This window comes from Balaenoptera musculus, chromosome 6, assembly GCF_009873245.2.
Source record: "Balaenoptera musculus isolate JJ_BM4_2016_0621 chromosome 6, mBalMus1.pri.v3, whole genome shotgun sequence".
NCBI lineage: Eukaryota > Metazoa > Chordata > Mammalia > Artiodactyla > Balaenopteridae > Balaenoptera > Balaenoptera musculus.
This window is the reverse complement of record NC_045790.1, coordinates 2,514,724-2,537,024: the sequence shown is the minus strand read 5'-3', so window position 1 is coordinate 2,537,024 and position 22,301 is coordinate 2,514,724. Positions and strand designations below refer to the sequence as shown.

The 22,301-nt window shown below is 39.3% G+C and overlaps 1 protein-coding gene across 5 annotated transcripts in view; it reads right to left on the bottom strand.

Moving 5' to 3' along the window:
* The window catches only part of CLCN3 (chloride voltage-gated channel 3), an 84,276-nt gene that overhangs the window by 29,590 nt on the left and 32,385 nt on the right, over window positions 1-22,301 (bottom strand). For 3 of the 5 annotated variants that reach the window (XM_036855489.1, XM_036855493.1, XM_036855490.1), the window contains exon 3: window positions 2,658-2,815. In XM_036855489.1, coding sequence (XP_036711384.1) covers window positions 2,658-2,815 — 158 coding nt within the window. Of the gene's footprint in view, window positions 1-2,657; window positions 2,816-20,366; window positions 20,574-22,301 lie in introns of those variants that run through there. The other 2 variants (XM_036855491.1, XM_036855494.1) reach the window with 2 other exon arrangements.

Below are 22,301 nucleotides of genomic sequence, written 5' to 3'. Positions count from 1 at the left end.
TAAAACCGTTCTCGGGGGCTTCCCTGGTGGCGCAGTAGTTAAGAATCCACCTGCCAATGCAGGGGACACGGGTTCGAGCCCTGGCCAGGGAAGATTCCACATGCCGCAGAGCAACTAAGCCCGTGCACCACAACTACCGAGCCTGTGCTCTAGAGCCCGCAAGCCACAACTACTGAGCCCACATGCCACAACTACTGAAGCCTGAGCACCTAGAGCCCGTGCTCCGCAACAAGAGAAGCCACTGCAATGAGAAGCCCGCGCACCTCAACGAAGAGTAGCCCCCGCTCACCGCAACTAGAGAAAGCCCGCGCGCAGCAACAAAAACCCAACGCAGCCAAAAATAAAAATAAAAATAAAAAAATAAATTAAAAAACAAAACAAAACAGTGGTTCTCATGGTGTGGCCCAGACACCCTGTGTGTCCCTGAGACCTTTTCTCAGGGGTCTTCAAGGTCAAAGCTATTTTCATAGTAATACTAAAACACGATGCGCCTTTTTCACCACGTTGATGCTTTCACTGATAACGCAAAAGCGGTAACAAAACTGCTGGGTCCTCAGCAGAGTCAAGGCGGTGGCATCCAAACACCCTGGCAGTCATCACATTCTTCACTGCCACTTAGAGCTAAAAGGTCAGTACGTGCCAGTTTCACTTTGAAATGTCTTTGAGGAAGCAGTAAAAAGTACTGCGCCCCGTCCACTGAGGCTTCCTAACACTGCGGCTTCCTAACACTGCGTGTGATGACTGAAGTATACACACAGCACTTCTGACGCACACTGAAGCCAGAGGCGAGGCCTTGAGGAAAAGCACCTGCGCCATCTACTTGAGCTGCAAAATAAACCGCTTCCATGGAACACCCATACTACTTGAAAGAAAACCACCAAGCCATGGTTTTTTCAGACTTGGAAATTTGACAGGTATTTTTCTCAAAAATGAACCAAGTAAGCCTGTCATTTCAAGTAAAATGTGTATTTGTTTCCAATGATAGAACGTGAGCTTTCAAGTAAAAATGAATTTTAGAAAACTTGTAGCCATCCCTATAAGAATGACAGATCCCAATCCTTAAAGACTTTTCTGAGGATATCAGTGTTGATATTAACAAATGTGCCTTTTTTGATATTGTATAATGATATGGTGTAATGAAAGTGTCAACTATTGAAAGAACTACATGAATCAATGAATCACTATTTTTTTCTTTCTTTCTTTCTTTTTTTCTTTTTTATTTTTTTACTATTTTTCAAAGGATCATGGCATAATGTTACAAAATCATCCATTCAAAGTTCAAAAGGAACCAACAGATTTTAATGTAATAGGAGACAAAAAGTTCATTGATACAGTTTCAGATTACACACTGCATCTAACCTTTAAGAAACTACCACTTGTCACTGTCACTGTCATGCAGTATCAAAGAATATCCACAATGATCTGAAAAGGTTATTAAAATACTCCTGGCTTTTCCAACTACACGTCTGTGTGAGGCTGGATTTTCTTCATCCAAAGAAGAAAAGTTTTTACTTCAACCAAAACATATCACAACAGACTGCAGCAGCAGATATGAGAAACCAGCAGTTTTTAGTAAACTAGACAATGAACGAATGATTTACAAAGATGTAATACAATGTCACTCTCTCACTAAATATTTTTTATTTTGGAAAACAGTTATTTTTCATAAAAATATGTTTTTTATGTTAACATGTAATGGGTTTGTTATTGTTACTTTTAAATGAATTAATATTTTTGAAATTTCTCAGTTTTAGTATCTAATATGGTATTATCTCTTATTTTCGGTTACACTCGATTTATAATGTTCCCAGAAAAGGTAAATATTGACTGATGAATCTCAGAAGCAGTACTTTTCATAAACAATATAATCTAAGTCCAACTTTAGGTTTAATACACATATATACATTATTATGAAAGGTAATACCTAATTTGTACAAGCAATTATTTCATTTACAAGTTAACTTTCAGAGCTCGAATTTGCAAACGGCCTTTTAGAATTTGGAATTTTATTTTCAAGAGATTTTTTTTTTTTCTCTTTTAAAATTATTTTTGGATTACACTGTATCAGTAAGGCACAATCGACAACAAAAAAGTTAACACAAGTTGCAGTTTTTAGCAAAAGCCATTCTTTTTTTGATTAGTGATTCATTACAACATTCAATATGCCCCACACAGGACTCAATTTGAGAAATCTCTCAGAATTTAAAACCAAGAAAGGAGATAAAAGAAAACAGCAAAACCCCGGGAAACTATCTCCCCAGTAGGCTGCTTCTTTTTCCAACAACTGAAATTATGTAATACGTCTCCTCTTTTGCCGTAGCTGCGGTGCGGCTCAAAGCCAGATATCATGCTGACTGCTACATCTTGAACTTGGCTTCATCCACCCTCAATTCACATGTCGCGGTTTCCCTTTCCTTCCTGCTTTGTCTTACTATACTTTTTTGATTTTAAGCTACTTCAAATCCTTTCCAGAAAGACATGGGATATAAATAAACTTTTTAAAAATTACATAGAGAAAAAACATATATTACTTATAAAATGGAGGAATTTACTTGAATGTACTTTTAATGTATAACGTATTTTGGCAGGCCGAGATCACATATTATTAAATGATCTAATTGTGCACTGTCATTTTAAGGACTACTGAAAACACTCACCCGTCTGTGCCTTTCCCTGTCTTTACATCTCTCCCGCACCCAATCAATGGTGTGGAAATCGTCATAGGTACCAACGCCGGGGATGGGTTCATCCAGGAGGTCCAGCAGGTGGGTGGAACTGCTGATGCTGCCCCCGTTCGTCATGGTGTAATGAGTTCCTACAAAGCAGAAGGGGACCATGAGCGTGCTCTGTGAGGCACAGTGGTGAACTACGCAGCCTCCTCAGCACTTCATTAGGGATTCGTAAAGAAGCAGGTACCACTTGAAATAATTACACTAAAACAGAGGAAGGAAAGCATTAGAAAAATTCATCTGAAACTTGGAAATAGGCAAAAAGACTATGGCATGTCCTTTCCAACTCACACACTGTCCCCTAAATCAGCTTTGTCATCAAGCTGGTTCCCTCATGAGAGTTCAATAAATATTCAATACAAGTGTCCACTTGTTCAATACAAGTGTCCACTATGTAACAGACTTGAGGGTACAAGGAAGGAGACAAAGACAATTCACAAAAAAGAAATAAAAACTGGCTATTAACTTTGAAAAGAAGTTCAATCTAACACAGAAAAAGAAATGCAGATAAAACCTACGATATCATTTTCCTCTATCAGACTGGTAAAGATTAAAAAAGCTGGCTAATGCACTGAGTTGGCGAAGGTATGGGGAAAAGAGGTCCTGCCACAAAAGCATTAGTCTCAGTATAAACTTGTATAACCTCTTTGGGCAGGCAAAGCTACACAGACAATCTCCAACCCAGCGGCCACATATCTAGGAATTCTTCCTGCACTTATCCTTGTACAAGTCCATAAATCATGCACAGTGTGGGGAGAACATCTTACTAGTGCTCCAGAAAGTAAGCAAAAACAAATGCCAGATGCTTACGATCTAAAACAGGGGTCAGCAAAAGAGCCAGAAAGTATATCTTTTAGGCTTTGGAGGCCGTATAGTCAGAACTACTCAACTTTGCCACAGTAGCACAAAAGAAGGCATAGACAATATATAAATGAATGAATATGGCTGTGTTTCAATAACAGTTTATTTACAGGTGAAGAAGGAGATCTGACCTAACCCCTGACCCTATTTTCAAGTGCGGATCAGCATGTTTAATTTGAAAATTATTTAGTAAAATTTATTTTGGTTTAAAAGTTACGCTTACGGGCTTCCCTGGTGGCGCAGTGGTTGAGAATCTGCCTGCCAATGCAGGGGACACGGGTTCAAGCCCTGGTCTGGGAAGATCCCACGTACCACGGAGCAACTAGGCCCGTGAGCCACAACTACTGAGCCTGCGCGTCTGGAGCCTGTGCTCCACAACAAGAGAGGCCACGATAGTGAGAGGCCCGCGCACCGCAATGAAGAGTGGCTCCCGCTCGCCGCAACTAGAGAAAGCCCTCGCACAGAAACGAAGACCCAACACAGCCAAAAATAAAAATAAATAAATAAATTAAAAAAAAAAAAAGTTACGCTTACATGTATATTTAAATACAGAGAAAACAGTATGAAGAGAGATGAAACAACATGTTAATAATGGTTACCTCTGGCAAGTAGATTTGTTAGAAAAAGCAGAGAATGAACTTTGTCTGCATAACCCTTGTAGGTATATAAATATATATATATATACACACACATACACACATATATGTAGTATATATGTATATATATTTCAATGAAAATTACTTTTCTAAATAAACACACACACTATTAATAGGGATGTGAACGGGACTGAGAATAAAGGAATCCTAATGGATCTAACAATTAGTTAAGTGAAAAGAGCAACAAACTGCTACCAAAAGGCCCAGATTCTAGTCTTAGACAGCTAAGTAACTTTGGACAAGTCATCTTCAAATATTAAGCATCTAAATGATATATGTTATATATCATTTTGTTATACCTTATAACAAAGACATACAAGCAAAGAAGCATTTGGAATTTTTCTAAAGCCCTAAAAACTTAGAAAAGCTGGTACATAATTTCAAACAGGTGATCTTAGCATAAGTGATTACAGATTACATCTTCAAATTATGTAGCAGTAATATAGATTTTATGCCAAAAATCATCATCTAAAAGTGTGTCATTTTAATAAAAATGTACTAACTGATATAGAATATAAGGAGTGGCACTATACTAATGTTTAAACAAACACTATAAAAAGAAACCCAAGAAACCAGTTTATTTTATTCTGTGGCTTTTAAGGAATAGAGCAAAATTTCTAGACTACTCTTGCACTCTGATGGTTTAAACTGACTCGTTCTCTTTCGTTTACAAAGAAACTCATAAATGTTAAGTCATTCACCAAAGGAGCACGTGGCAAAGCCAGAATCTGAACCTTCCCCCCTCGCTTATAAACGGCGGCTAGATTAGAGCAGGAGAGGGTCTTGAAGCAGTGGGGCGGTGGGAGGAAGAGACACACACAGCCACCACGTCAAGACAGGGACTCATTTTGTTACTGTTCAGACAGAAACCAAACAGACGACACTGTGGGTTGCAAGCTCTGTTTCTTGATCAGTCAGAGAGGCAGTATTAGGAACAAGCATTAACACAAAAAGGGTTAGTATTTCAAACAATGTAGTAAGTACTGAATACTGTACTGATACACTTAATGTCTCTTCACTTCTACCAGACACAACAGAGCTCTTACCTCCCCATTTAAAACATTTGTGCTCGCCTTGGACGGGTGCACAACCTCTACAAGGAGAGGGGTGTACTGACTTCAGTGTGTCGGCAGAAACCCTCTGGGAATAAATAACTCACCATTTTGGCTGAGGGTTTAAAGGCCCAGGCCCTGCAATGGCCCATGCTTGCTTACATAAAACATATGCTCTAAACCTTCCTCTTCAGCCTTTACATACACTAGCTCTTTCTTCCTCCCTCTATCCTGACTTTATTCACTAATTTCCACTTTGTGAAAGCTAACTGAAAGCCCACAAATTTTCTTAAGAAAAAGCGACAGGAGAGCAAAAATAATAAGGGCATTTATAATATCTTGACGAATTTCAGAATCTGACTCTGCTTTCTGTACGATAACACTAAAATTGGTCATTGTGAAGATGGTTTTTGGAGGGAAGCACCAAAAGCCTCTATACCATTTAGGAAGACTTCTGGGGTGCTCTGCCCAAAACGCATCATCAACACGACAAATCCAAGCTGAGGGAAATTCTGCAAGATAAATGGTTTGCATTCTTCAACAATGTCAGAGTCACGAAAGACAAAGCATGACTGAGGAGCGGCTCTAGATTAAAGGAGACAAAAGAGCCAGCCACGGAACATAACCTGTGCCCTGGGTGACCAGAGCAGGACTGGGACAGACATGTTTGCGCTTCTGTATTAAAGGACACAGGGCAACAAGCAGCAAATCTGAAAACAGCCTGCAGCTCTAATAACAGTACTGTATCAATGTCAATTTTCTGAGTTTGAAAACTGTACTTAGCTATACATAAGCTATATACCCTTCCATAAGGAAATACACACTGAAGTATTTAGAGGTTAAAGTGTATCACGTCTGCATCTCACCCGTATAGAGTTCAGGAAAAAATTATGTGGTAATTATATGCACCACATACATATAAATAGCCGTATATATTATGTATTACACAGAAAACAGTACATATAACAGCGAGAGAAAGAACAAGACACAGGATGAGCAAATGTGGTAAAATGTTAACATTTCAGGAATCTGGGTGAAGGGTATATGGGATTCTCTGCACTATTTTTCAACATCTCTAAGTTTGAAATTAAAAGAAAAAAATTTTTTAAGTCTACTGTGATATATTTTGCAAACTTCAAACTTTTCCCCTATTTGCCCTTATCTGGGTAGAGTTGAAGAGACATGAACTACTGATCTTTATTATTATCTTCTATGAAAAATCAAAAGCAAAATTTCTACAGCACCTAACATGCATGCACACAATATGTCACCAGCCCCATGATGAGAATTCCCAACCGTCTGCAGCATGCGGGTACTAAGCAAACACAGAGTGTATCCCTCCAACAGGCTTCTGAGCTAGGGAGGGGCGGGGAGAGTCCACTATGCCTAACATCGGAGGCAGCACCACACACACATCCACAGAAGCCCTGTGTCCTGCCTCAGTGACTTCCAAATCATTAGCCTGTAGAAACTACCCTGACATCTAACTTACATAACTACACAGTAATTCGAAAGTCCTGAAAGTCAGATATAAAGTATTCAAACTTTTTAAACCAGAGGACCCTGTGCACCAATGATTTATGTTCTGGGACTTTTATGTGTGTTCCTTGGAATTTCTGGGGCTGCCACTGCACATTTTAGGGTAGGAATTAGCCAGAGCAGTTTGTGTCCCCAACAGACTATTTGAAGTCAGTCTGTCCTCTCATGCCTATTTGCTTCCACCTGACACAGCAATGCTGTTTGAAAAAAGCAGAGTATGGGAGAATTGCTGATTGGTCTTGGTTTTGGGGGAGCCCACAGAAACAGAGATTCACTGTTTCCCCTCTAAATTATTCCGAAAAGAGGTTTGAGTCCTTCTTGTGACTCTTGCTATCAAATCGGCTTAGAAAGTAACCAAGATGGATTTTGCTATGAAAGTGAAATAACACCTTTTTGCTAGCTGAGTAGAATATTTCTCTGGCTCTGATAAATATAATTAAAAGGAATCTTCAGAAGAAAAAGGCAGACATTTCTTTTTTTTTTTTCTTTTTTTGGCTGTGCCACGTGGCATGTGGGTTCTTAGTTCCCCCACCAGGGATAGAACCCACGCCCCCTGCAGTGGAAGCACGGAGTCTTAACCACTGGACCACCAGGGAAGTCCCAAAACGCAGACATTGCAACCTGGCTTTAACCTCTCTCCTTTCATCCTGTTTCTTACTGGGTTATTATTAACAAATGGAAGATATATCATATTGAACGCAAAATCAATTAACATATTTTTTATATTTAAAGTCTGCTTTGGACTACCCTGGTGGCGCAGGGGTTAAGAATCTGCCTGTCAATGCAGGGGACATGGGTTCGAGCCCTGGTCCGGGAGGATCCCACATGCCGCGGAGCAACCAAGCCCGTAAGCCACAACTACTGAGCCTGCACTCTAGAGCCCGCGAGCCACAACTACTGAAGCCCACGCACCTAGAGCCCGTGCTCCGCAACAAGAGAAGCCACTGCAATGAGAAGCCCACACATCACAACGAAGAGTAGCCCCCGCTCGCCACAACTAGAGAAAGCCCGCACGCAGCAAAGAAGACCCGACGCAGCCAAAAATAAATAAATAAATAAATAAATAAATTTATTTATTTAGTTTTAAAAAAAGTCTGCTTTACGATTGCTAAATAAAATTCAAGAATCAGCTGGCTATTAAAAAAAAGATTCACACATTTACGTTAGTATGTGTATGACATCGCTACATGCATTTTCTTTTATAGTTTGTCCTGCCAAACGTGGAAATCTGAATAGTACAAAGAAGGAGAAAAGGAAAGACTTTCTGTCCTATTCTAAACTGGGTAGGGAACATTCATTTCTAACAGAATCACAGAAATGCCTATATATCCCTCAGTAGGAGTAATTTTAAAGGTATTATGTTTCCTAACAATAACAATGGTTTTTAAATGTTCCTAATTATCATTTCTTTGTGTATAGTTCACTGCAACCTAGATAAAATGAGATGAACACAAATAAATTATATTTGTGTGTTAATAAAATTCTTAGAAGCAACTGTGTAAGTTATCCAGCTTCCCCTCTCCACTTCATCTTATGCATGAACGTAGCACATACCTTGCAGGTAATGCCACAAACACAAATTAAAGTTCTCTCATATGTGGGACTTCCCTGGTGGTCCAGCAGTTAAGACTCCGTGCTCCCGGGCTTCCCTGGTGGTGCAGTGGTTAAGAATCCGCCTGCCAACGCAGGGGACACGGGTTCGAGCCCTGGTCCCGGAGGATCCCACATGCCGTGGAGCAGCTAAGCCCGTGCGCCACGACTACTGAGCCTGTGCTCTAGAGCCCGCGAGCCACAACTACTGAGCCCACGTGCCACAACTACTGAAGCCCGGGTGCCTAGAGCCCGTGCTCCGCAACAAGAGAAGCCACCGCAATGAGAAGCCTGCGCACCGCAACGAAGAGTAGCCCCCGCTCGCCGCGACTAGAGAAAGCCTGTGTGCAGCAGCGAAGACCCAACGCAGCCAAAAATAAATAAAATAAAATAAAATAAAATAATTTATTAAAAAAAAATAAAAAGACTCTGCGCTCCCAATGCAGGGGGCCTGGGTTCGATCCCTGCTCAGGGAACTAAGATCCCACATGCCACAACTACTGACCCTGCACGCCGCAATGAAGAGCCCACGTGCTGCAACGAAGACCCAGTGCGGCCACAATAAATAAATAAATAATAAATTTTAAAGTTCTCTCATATGTTAAGTGCATCCCTCTCTCTTTCCTAAAATATTACTTCAAGGGTTGGTTAATTAGGAAATTATAACATGGCTTTCCTAAAGCTGTTCTCTGTCCAGAAGACAAAGAGGTCGACAGGATGAAATAAAGGGGTGACGCCACACTTTCCCGACAAGGCCTCTCTTTGCCTCAGTAAAAACTCTTGTTATAGGTGCATGAACACAAAATGACATGATTTACTTGGACCTCCCATTTCTCAAAGCATGTGCAGCTCTCACTGATCTATCTGTGGAGACAGTAGCAGAGGCGTACCAGGACACCTTTTGGAAATACTACTCACCAGGTTCCTTATCCAACACGATCTCCTCATCCTCTCCACACGTGTTCCCCACCAATTCAGGAAACACCCACCACCACAGGGAAAGAAACACACAGCAGAACACAGAAAACAAGATTCAGCACTGTGGCTTCTATGAGTTTCCAACTCAGGCTTTTGAAACCCACATAAAAGGCAAAGTCTTAAAAGCCAATACCTTTGAGTTGTAAGCAATGGGTTTCTGGGTTTCAAAATCTTTTAAGTAAAAAAGAGAGTTTCTGCAATAAGCCTTGGATTGAAAAAAGAACAGATGAAGAAGCAATTCTACACAGTTACATAAGGTTTGCAGGAGAAGCAAGGAGAGGGAATTGAGTAAACAAGAGAGTTTAAAATAGTTAAACTGGCAACTGGTTTCAGCTTTTAACATTTTATACAAGAAAAAAAGATAAGATCTAATTAGCCACATTTATTTATAAGCTTTTAGCGTATTTTCATTACTCAACATAGTTTCTAAAAACCATCTCATGTCATTAAATGCATATGCACATCATTTTCAAAGGACATCAGACTACTGTCACTGTTGTGATGTACTCACTATCATTTAGGTTAGCTTGCATTAAAAACAGTACATACAATGAACACACGTGTCCGTAGTCATCCTCTTTTCCAATTAATTTTTTAAATTTTAATCTTTTTCTTGTTCTCAACTTTTTTTCGCAACCCTATGTCCAGATATTCAATATTAATAACCAGATATATCGCCAAATTTAAAATAACCACATGACCTAGTAACTGTCCTCAGATTCGGTTAATATTTATGTAATGGATCCTTATGGTCTCTGCCCACCTAGTAACCCTTTCCCCTTCTTTCTGAAACAGAACCCAATGATTTTTAGGAAACTTCTATTCCTCACTGCATGCAATCTTGATGGGGGCATCAATCAAAGTATCCTCCCCTGTCCAGCTAAGAAAACGGCACACAATCCAAGGTACGTTAATCAAACTCTGCCTCTTGAAAATATAAACCCTGAGCAGAGTGATACAAAGACAGTAGGAGTTTATTAATTTTAACACCTGAACTTCAGAAGGATATAGGATAGTCCCTGCTACCTAGATCCCCAGATCTTAGAGTATAAGAAAGTATGATCTGAAAGTAGTAGCTCCCAAATTTAAGACAAAAACTTTTCTGGAGGTCTGGCTACCAGATGCCAGTGACTACCCTTCCACTACCCAATGGCTGAAAAACAGTAACAAGAAAAGACTAGAGAAAAGATCACTTTCTTTTCAGAGTGGCCTAGTAGAGAAATTCCATGACCTTAAGGCACTCTGAGGTCAGAAAGGCCTAGAGTCAAACCCCAGTGCTGCCACATAAGCCAGCACGAACTACGAATTAACCTCTTAGAGGTACCTGGGTGATCTCACCCGCTTTTAGAGTGTGGTGTGTGGACTGGAGATAAAACATGTAAAATACCAACTAATATATCTGACAAACAGTAGGAGATCAGTAAACACAAGTTATTGTTTCTGCTCAAATATTTTGGCATTTAAAATTTCATCAGGTTTAATTATGTTACTCATATGGTATTAATCTTAACCAGAAGACTGAAATATGACAAAAGGAAGAAAAAGAGTCTTACAAATTTGAGCAATGAGTTCTTCTGCAACTGTATACTGAACAAAAGTCCTGTAGAGTTTTAACAGATAACTTAATTCATTACACCTGGTATGGACACAAAAACAAATTTCTAAAATGTATGGTCGGACTTCCCTGGTGGCGCAGTGGTTAAGAATCCGCCTGCCAATGCAGGGGACACGGGTTCGAGCCCTGGTCTGGGAAGATCCCACACACCTCGGAGCAACTAAGCCCGTGAGCCACAACTACTGAGCCTGTGCTCTAGAGCCCGAGAGTCACAACTACTGAGCCCGCATGCCTAGAGCCCGTGTTCGGCAAGAGAAGCCACTGCAATGAGAAGCCCACACACTGCAACGAAGAGTAGCCCCCGCTCGCTGCAACTAGAGAAAGCCCACACACAGCAACGAAGACCCAATGCAGCCAATAAATAAATAAATATATTAAAAAAGGAAATACCATTAAAAAATAAAATAAAATGTATGCTCAATGACCAACCTTTCCATAAAATGGACATCGTACAATTTAAATATCACCAACAATATTTCATAGTTCAAGTATCACTAACACTAAAATATCAATACCTCAGCAAGTAGGAAAAATTATCCAATCAATGAGCTGTAACTGGTTTGCAGCTTTCTTGCAAAAATAACTTTATTGATAAGAAGACTTTTTGCCTTGTTTATTTTTTCCTCAGACACAAAAGCATACCTATGTAAACACAACTTTATTATTTATTAACATCTATAATCTAAACAAAGAGTTTTTAAATTATCTGTCAGAAAATTTTAATTTGTTATTTATTTTGGTTTGGTTTTGGTTTTTGTATTGAAGTACAGTTGATTTACAATGTTACGTTAGTTTCAGGTGTACAGCAAAGTGATTCAGTTATACGTATATATCTATTCTTTTTCAGATTCTTTTCCCTTATAGGTTATTACAAAATATTGAGTAGAGTTCTCTGTGCTATACAGTAGGTCCTTGTTGGTTATCTATTTTATATATAGTAGTGTGTATATGTTAATCCCAAACTCCTCATTTATTCCCCCTGCTTTCCCCTTTGGTAACCATAAGTTTGTTTTCTGTGTCTGTGGGTATATTTCTGTTTTGTATATAAGTTCATTTGTATCACTTTTTTTTTTTTAGATTCCACATATAAGCGATAGCATGTATTTGTCTTTCTTTGTCCAGTATGCTTCACTTAATATGATAATCTCTAGGTCCATCCATGTTGCTGAAAATGGCATTATTTCATTTTTTTACGGCTGAGTAATATTTCATTGTGTATATATACCACATCTTCATTATCCATTCATCTGTCAATGGACATTTAGGTTGCTTCCATGTCTTGGCTATTGTAAATAGTGCTGCTATGAACACTGGGGTGCATGTATCTTTTCAAATTATGGTTTTCTCCAGATATATGTCCAGGAATGGGATTGCAGGATCATATGGTAGCTCTATTTTTAGTTTTTTAAGGAACCTTCATACTGTTCTCCATAGTGGCTGCACCAATTTACATCCCCACCAACAGTGTAGGCGGGTTCCTTTTTCTCCACACCCTCTCCTGCATTTATTATTTGTAGATGTTTTAATGATGGCCATTCTGAGCATTGTGAGGTGATACGTCACTGTAGCTTTGATTTGCATTTCTTTAATAATTAGCAATATCGAGCATCTTTTCATGTGCTTTTTGTCTATCTGTATGTCTTCTTTGGAGAAATGTCTATTTAGATCTTCTGCCTATTTTTTGAATGGGTTGTGGTTTTTTTTGATATTGAACTGTATGAGCTGTTTGTATATTTTGGAGATTAATCCCTTGTCAAATTGTTTGCAAATATTTTCTCCCATTCTGTAGGTTTCCTTTTCATTTTGTTTATGGTTTCCTTTGCTGTGCTAAAGCTTTTAAGTTTAATTAGGTCCCATTTGTTTATTTTTGTTTTTATTTCCATTGCTCTAGGAGATGGATCCAAAAAGATACTGTTATGATGTATGTCAGAGTGTTCTGCCTATGTTTTCCTCTAGAAGTTTTAGAGTATCTGGTCTTACATTTAGGTCTTTAATCCATTTTGAGTTTACTTTTGTGTATGGTGTTACAGAATGTTCTAATTTCATTTTTTTACATGTAGCTGTCCAGTTTTCCCAGCACCACTTACTGAAGAGACTGTCTTTTCTCCACTGTATATTCTTGCCTCCTTTGTTGTTGATTAATTGACCATAAGTGCATGGATTTATTTCTGGGCTTTCCATCCTGTTCCATTGATCTATATGTCTGTTTTTGTACCAGGACCATACTGTTTTGATTACTGTAGCTTTGTAGTATGGTCTGAAGTCAGGGAGCCTGATCCCTCCAGCTCCATTTTTCTTTCTAAAGATTGCTTTGGCTATTCGGGGTTCTTCTGTACTTCCATACAAATTTTAACATTGGTAATTTGATAGGGATTGCACTGAATCTATAGATTGCCATGGGTAGTATAGTCATTTTGACAATATTGATTCTTCCAATCCAAGAACATGGTGTATTTTTCCATCTGTTTATGTTGTCTTCAGTTTCTTTCACCAGCCTCTTAACAGTTTTCAGAGCACAGGTCTTTTGCTTCCCTAGGTAAGTTTATTCCTAGGTATTTTATTCTTTTTGATGCGATGGTAAATGGGACTGTTCCCTTAATTTCTCTTTCTGATCTTTTGTTGTTAGTGTATAGAAATGCAACAGATTTCTGCGTATTAATTTTACATCCTGCAACTTTACCGAATTCTTTAATGAGCTCTAGTAGTTTTCTGGTCATATTACTATTTAAAGAAATATTTTCATCAATGGGAAAAGAATAGTCTCTTCAATAAACGATGCTGGGACAATGGGCTAGCTATATGTAAAAGAATGAAGTTGGACCCTACCTACCTCACACCATACATGAAACTTAACTCAAAATGGATCACAGACCCAAATGTAAGGGCTAAAATTATTAAACTCTTAAAAGGAAACAGAGGAGTAAATCCTTGTGACCTTGGGTGAGGCAATGGTTTTGCAGATAAAACACCAAAGCACAGGTGGCAAAAGAAAAAACAGATAAACGAGACTACATCAGAATTAAGATAATCGTTCCCACCTAGAGGCCAGACATTGTGTGTAATACTAACGATAAAAGAACTAACGTGTATTGAGTGCTTACTGTGTGCTAGACATTGTTCTCAGCACTTCACATATATTAGCTCATTTAATCCTCACAACCACCCCAGGAGATAGGTATTACAATCTCCATTTCACAAATTAGAAAAGGCAGGCACAGAGAGTTAAGAGACATGCTCAGGGCCACACAGTAAGTAGTGGAACGTGGATTCAAACTCAAGTAGTTCGATTCCAAAGGCATTTCTTACCACTATGAGTACTGCCTAAAAATAGCTTCACGGTTTGTTTGCTTGTTGCTCTGCGAATAGGTTAAGACTGTTGATGCTGCCTTCTCCCAAAACACCTACGCACATGCACTGAGCGCTCATACAATTAATACAACCCAACCCTTCACCATCACCAGCCCTCTCTGCCTTTGGCCCCAGACCACAAGTCTGCTGCACAAGTTGTCACTGGCACTGCTTTGGTACCAGCACTCACATCCCTGTGCTTCAGCAGAGGTCAGTGACAATTACACATCCCATTCTCATCCTCAGGTTGTCCCAAAGTCATCTTAGGCACAGGAAGCAGAGCCAGCTGCCCCTCCAGGGGTTTACTTAGAAATTGGTTTTCAAACTTTTTTAACGGTGGCCCACAGCAAGAAATATTTCTCACTGACACAGTATACAGATATGCACCTAAGTAAAACCAAAGTTTAGCATATTTACTCTTTGGCATATACGCTGGTATTTTTACTTTCTGTTTCCTTCCTTCCTCTTTTTTTCTTTTTTTTAAATATTGGTCACAACCCAACATGCTGAAACTTGTAATTTGACAAACACTGAACTAGAGAAATACAGACATTAATGAAATTATCTGCTTTCCCACAAATAAAAACCTTTATATTCCCACCCACTAGTCCTCAATATATATTTGCTGAACTGAGCTACAAAAAAATAGTACTCAATTGTTACACCTTAGAGTGAACTAATTTATTAGTAAATTTCACCATCACACTTCTTCCGCAGTCTAAGTCTTTTCTCACAGGGGAATATCCAAATAATAGTTCTACATGCAAAAGTAGGTATATATTTGTTTACTAAGACTATTGCTTATTACCGCTGGGGTCAATCTCAAAAGATTTGAGGGCAGTGATCCCTGCCATTTAAGCTCATAGGCAGATTACTGTCCTATCACACATATATAAAACATATATGCTTTTATTTTAAGTTATGGAATAAGGCAGGCAGAAATCTAAAATTCTGCATATTTCCCCAACAGCCCAGTTTCATCTGTGTATTAAGAGCAGGAAGTCTAGTCCCCAGTGGATTTTCTCCTCCTTCTGTGACCCTACTGATAAGAAATGGTCACCCTGGTGAGGGAGGGGAAAGTGAGTGTTGTAAGTTGATAGTGGAAGTCCCAGAATGTCAGCAGATTTCCAAATGGAAGATTAAAAGTGTAACAGCACAGTGCTGGTACTTAGGAAGTGGTCAACGGGACATGTGCTGGATAAATTAATATGATAAATAAAGTATTTGCTCTTTAAATTTGTTCTGCCATTCACAGTCATACTTAACTGCCACCTATTTAAACGGCAATTGGAAATTAAAACCAAATGGCAAAGAAGTTGACAGAAGATACACGACCAGTAAGTAGCAATGCTAAATTACCCAATTCACTGTTTCCTTCTCTGTTCTATTGACACCCCAAAATAAAAAGCCACATTCTTAGGTAGGGATGATAAACTGGGTATTAAGACATCTGTATAACTGGAAACAAGTTCCATGTTCACTTATTATCTCTGCACATAAGATGATTTGTAGATTACATGAATAAAAAGATTCATGGAATTTGCTCTCTTAAATGGCGGAGGGAATAAATTGACAAACTAAAGCAAATCCATCTTTGACCTAGTTAAGGTTGTAAAGGACTACCGAAAAACTACGAATTAAACATGTTTATTAAAAAACAAAAACAAAACTTTAAAATACAATTTAAGCCACCAGTCTCCTGGGGCCTCATGTCAGCACGAAACAGAGACCTCAATGCTGGGAAAACGGCCAAAATCACAAACCTAATCTACGTGGCAAGAGACCTGCTCACGTTTTGATATCTTGAAACACAAAGCATTTTTAAGTTACAACAAGCCATGAGATGGTATAAAATTAATCATACTAAAAGTGTCAGCTAATTTTAGAAAATAGAGCTAGAGATAGTAATAAGAAACACATTTACTTGAAGATTTTAAATTCATATACTGTGGGCAAAATAAATCTAAAGACAGGCTTTGTTTTATACTATTATTTTAGAATACAAAGACTTTTTGACATCAGACGAATTAATTTGTAAGAAGAGATTTAATTTTCTAGTTGGCTAGAAGATTAAAGGTAAGAGAAGTACAATAAGGACTTGAATCCTAAAATTATTTTACAAAGAATCTACAGAATGCCCCTATGGCAATAAGAATCTAACACCTGGATTTTCAAATAATGTGCAAAAAATGCTAACTACTGATACTTTCAGGAGGGAATAAAAATGAACAAATTCATCTATTATAATAGGAAGAAAAAAGCTTTACTTAAATATATGTCTGAGCTAATGGATGTCAAGAAATGATTTCAGGTAGAAACTTTAAAAAACGAAACAAAACAAAAAAAACTTTGGGAATTCCCTGGTGGTCCAGTGGTTAGGACTCAGCGCTTTCACTGCTCTGGGCCTGGGTTCATTCCCTGGTCAGAGAACTAAGATCCCGCAAGCTGCTCGGCACAGCAAAAAAAAATAAAAAATAAATTGAAAAAAAAAAAAAAACCAAAAAACCCTCAAACTTTATTTCATAAGGAAAGCCACACCTCTTGTGGTTTAAGACCAGTATTAGTCTAGCATTCAAGTTCCTCTGGGATCTGGCACTCTTCTACTTTCCTATAGGACCCCTTCAGCTGACCCAGTGACACAACAAAACTAATCAGGGAACAACATACTAGGCACCTGGTCCCATCAGAGCACTTACTAGCCTATCCTCCCCACCAGGAACACGTATCAAATCCCCTGTGGACGTGGAAACTCGGCCAACTTTGATAACACTTGTCAAAAGAAGACTGGTCTCCACCCCTCCGCCCCCCCAAAAACAGACTCACAGAACATGCAGTCTGCACCATTCACGAGAAATTAGCTTCCTTGGGGTTTTGTTTGTTTGTCTGTAAACCTGGGAAGCCTTCTTACGCTCCTACCAGACTGCACATGCCAAGTTATCACAGGGACACACATAGTGCAAAGCAGTATGTCTCCACGATCAGACTATGAGTCTCATCATCTGCACTGAATCCTGACTTTTCTTGAACATTTCTTTACCTCAGTTTTGTCAACAGGAAAATGGGGATTATAACCGTTCCTACTTCACAGCCTGTGACAGGGATTAAAATGATTTGTTACACGTCAATGAACTGACACACGTAAAGCACTTATTAGAACAGTGTGTAGGTATCAGCTTTTATTAACATCACCATTACTACTCCCACCAGTTCTCCACAGCACCTGAGAGTGCCTTATACGCACAAGACAGCTCAACACAAGCTTCAAATGAAACAACATTCAAAAAATGCCAGAAGTCCCAAAGATCAAATCCACTATAAGGGCCTGTCAGAATAAAAAAGAATTCAACCTCCAAACTACCTAAACTTCATGAACAAATAAGGAAAAAAGTCAGAGTATAAAACTAACAATCCAAATAAACCAAAGGTTTTTCTTCCCCCCCACCCCGATGAAAATGGAAGAGACATTTTATGAAAGAACTTAATAGTGTCTGATAGGAAATTTACCCCCAAAGATAACTATTTCTAAAATGTCATATTAATTTCTAATTTCTAATCCATCAACAATATATTAACTAATTCTATTTTTTTTAATAAATTTACTTATTTTATTTATTTATTTATGGCTGTACTGGGTCTCCGCTGCTGCGTGCAGGCTTTCTCTAGTTGCGGCGAGCAGAGGCTGCTCTTCGTCGCGGTGTGCGGGATTCTCGTTGCGGTGGCTTCTCTTGTTGTGGAGCACGGGCTCTAGGCGTGCGGGCTTCAGTAGTTGTGGCTCGCGGGCTCTACAGCGCAGGCTCAGTAGTTGTGGCGCACGGGCTTAGTTGCTCCATGGCATGTGGGATCTTCCCGGACCAGGGCTCGAACCCGTGTCCCCTGCATTGGCAGGCAGATTCCTAACCATTGCGCCACCAGGGAAGCCCTAATTCTATTTTTAATCTACATACATTTCCAGTCTCTGTATTATTCCCTTAAGTGGGAACTGTCATATTTACCATCTTGCCTGGACAAGGAGCATTAAATCTAATTTATTCCACAAAGGTAATTGCTAACTCTAGCACTCAGGGATTCAGTAAACAGTCTCTGTTTCCTTCACTGATATCCTTTACAATTTTATACTTGGGTTATCTGCCTCTTCGCTGTTTCCCAGTCCCAAGAGATATTTCTAGTCATTGTAATTTTGTCCTTACAGGGAAGCTGATTCTTTTTCTTGATTCATGTTAACTGCTTGTCTCCACATCTCCAGTTCCTTTGTTTTGACTCATGGACAGAACAGGTCATAAATTATGGAACACAAATAACCTCTTACCCAGAGATGCTAGGATGCTACAGAACGGTCAAGTGAAGCTAATAACCAACTGACCTGTACTACAAAGACACAGTGTTACTCTCAAACAAAACGCCTTAGGTTGGCTGAGGAAGGTCTTGTCAAGGGATAAGGAACCCGTCTGAGCTGCCAAGAGTGAGACTGACTTAGACCTTAAGCAAGGTTCCTAAAGGACTATTTGTGAAAATATAATAGAAGCCAAAAGCTTCTAGTTTAGTAATAATCGTACCAGGAACCATGCCTACTCGCACATAAGCTTTGGCTTACTTCTTATTACTTGCACACCTTATACAGAGGTGGGGTCCATACGCCAAGTCATGTCAAAGATTGCCATGGCTAACACTGGGAATTTATATTTCCCAACCCCAGGTCTTCTGGTTTGTTATAAATCAACAAATGGAGGTTGAAACAGCTCAAAGAAAACAGCTTAATTACTGATTAGCAAATACTGTGACATCTGAACAGTCACCATTCATTCATGTTGCTTCCTGTTTAAAGAAATCCCTACCAGAAAAGGCATGATGGGAACACAGAAAAAAAGGAAAGCGTAGGAACACACTAGAACTGGAAAAACAAACAAACCCAACAATTCTAGGTGCTAAGATTATGAGAAAATTTAATTTTCTTCTTTATGCTTTAGGTATTTCCCCAAATGTTCTAAAATAATTTATATATACATATATATGTATATTTTACTAAAAAGGTAACTAAGAGAAAGCACAATATATAACATGATCTTCATATAGTTTTTCTCAAAATCTGAAAAGCACGCTTTTACTAACAACAGAATACTATGGGATATATAATGTTACAACTGTTCAGAGCCTAAAATAGTCTAGAAGACACAAGTCAACCATTAAGTATTTGTTAAATATATTACCATTTTTTCATCCTAATGGAACTTAATACTAAAGAAAGGTGTTATCAGAATACAAACTATATTTTAAATAAGAGGCTAAATATGCTCAGGAAAATCATGACTTCCTTACTTAAAAAATGAGTTCATAATATCATGCAGGAAATTCAAACTAATGTGGCTCATAAATGAAGTCATCTAGCTAAGAGATTTTTCTTGAGGTTCAGTTTTTTTTTCTAGAACTGCCAGTCTATTTTCAGAATAATAAGTTTAAGAAAAATGAAAAAAGGGCAGTTTAATTAACATGTAATCAGTTCTGGCAGTGCCTGCCAAAGGACTTACATGAATGCTGGGCGCTTTTCTGGCTTTTACAAACTACTGACTCTTATTTTTTCTGATGTGTAAAAATGATCCTGTATCTTTTTATCATATAAATTTTTACCAGATACCTGTGGAAGACAATGTAGTTAATCAGCTGAATGCATGCTAAATAAAAACATTCATATAAAACAGTGTTCTTCTCTACTGCCATTTGAAAGTGTTCTAAAAGGCAGGTAGAGCTTCTCCTAGGAATTGACGTTAGGGTGCAGGGGCTCCACGGTAACCGGCAGCAGCTGAAATCCAATGGCACCGGGACACGCACTGGATTTCACGGTATGAATTAAGGTGGAGAAGTGCCACTGCCCGCGCCACCCGGCAGGACCGGGGTGCGATGTGACGGCGGCCGCGATGCGCACGCAGGGAACAGCCGGACCAGCACCCTCCAAGGCCCTCGACACCCGCGGCCCGGGAGCAGCCCCGCCGCCCGCCCGCATTACCTCGCCTGTGCAACTCCCGCAGGGGGATGCAGTCTCCTCCCCCGTCGTAGGGCAGGTAGGGGTCGGAGGCGGCGTCCATGGCCGAGGTCCGCAGGAAGACGCGGAGGGAAAGCTCGCGAGCTCACCTCCCGCGCGCGCCCCGCAGCCCCGCTGCAGCAGGCTGGGCAGCCGCCATGCCCGACCGGTCGGCGCGCGCAGCCCCGCGGGCTGACGTCACCAAGGTGCCACGGTTGCCAGAGCGACGGGCTCGCCTCCCCATCAAGCAGGCCCTGCTACGTGTGACGGTGACTAAGCCCGGGGGTGACAGACCAAACAGCTTACACAGCAAGGGGGCAACCACAGGACGGCGACAGAAACCGTACTTCTCGGTTTCCGACACAGAGCTGTGAACGGAAATTCTGCGTGTCCACAACGCATGAACCTTTTCATTCCTAATGGAGATAAATGCGAGCGACACTCTAATAAGGCCGTGTGATTTTACAGTAAAAATATACTAATTTGTAGGTAGTAACGTCACGTGAATCATAAAGATAAAGACCTAGAAGATACCAAAGGCTTCAAGAAACTTGGGTTTAAAAGCCTATTCCTAATTATCTAAAATGTACTAATGCGGACTTATACTGTGGATTCAAAATTTCAGTAACTGAAAAAAAAAAAAAAAAATTCAGTAACTGGATCGGTACTAATCCCCTTCAGCAGCCTCTTATTTCCTTCCTTCAAGGAACTGGCTAGTAAGACATTCCAGGTTTGAGGAGAAAGAAACTTAACATCTTAAGTAAATAATTTAGCTAGTTGTGAAACTATGCAAAAAGAGATGTACTAGGTTGGAGATTTCCTCTCCTGACTTCTTTTCCTACCTCACAAAGATTTTTGTTGTGCTAAAAAATAAATAAATAAAATTAAAAGGCTTTTAGTGAAATATGTCTCAAAGTGCACTCTGTCTCTTTGCTAGATACTTTATGAAATTCAGAAATAAAGGAACTTTTTGTTTCAAACTTCATTCCAACCAAAAGAAAAAAAAAAAAAAGCTGATGCTCATTTAAGCTGAGTTCAAACCTTTACAGCTGCCTCTCAGATGATTACTGTAGACTAGGAGATTCTCCTTCTGAAATAGCTATGGCGGGGCGATGCCACTAATCAAAAATGTGCTATTCATTAGAAGCAGTTCCACAGGACTCAGAGGCTTTGTAAAATTTGTTTTCCTAAGTACTGAATGTGCCAACCCTAAGGTCTACTCCAATTCAATGATTTTATATGAGAATTGGGGGCAAGAGAAGGAAAGAGAGGACTCAGATGGCAGTAAAGAGAAATTCTATTCATCTAGTACATCTTAGTTATTTGGGAACTTTTTAAAAATTAGATTAAATAAAGTTTTTATATTTCAAAAAGTTTGAACCTCAGAAAGACATACCTTCTTATAAAATCCCACCTGGGATTTGGGAAAAAAGGTTCTGGGAAAGGAATATAGACTAGTCACTGCCATAGGACTATTCCATCTAATTCTGATTCTGGCTATTAACATTTATGAAATGACCATGGGTGGCTTTCTCTTTCTATTTTCTGTATTTTTCCAATTTTCTTGGAAATGATTTTTTTTCTTTTTTCTGCATGGAGAAAGGTGTCAGAGCCCAGCAACTCCACCCTCCCCCCACCCCGTCCCTACCCCCAGCCCTGGCACGACCCTGTCCCGTCCAAGCCCCCAACCCCCCGAAATGATTTTTTTAAACAAGGAAAGCGAACTTTTAAACAAAGAGCTAACTTTGCTAAATTAACTAAGTATAAATTTGGTCCTTTTTGGTACTTTGGTGTGTTAAGTTCTACTATTATAAGACCTTTTAAAAATATAAGCTATATGGCATTTATAAATAATTTAGTTTTTATACTACTTACATCCTTCCATGCCTTTTTTTTTTTTTTTTTTAATGTATTTATGGC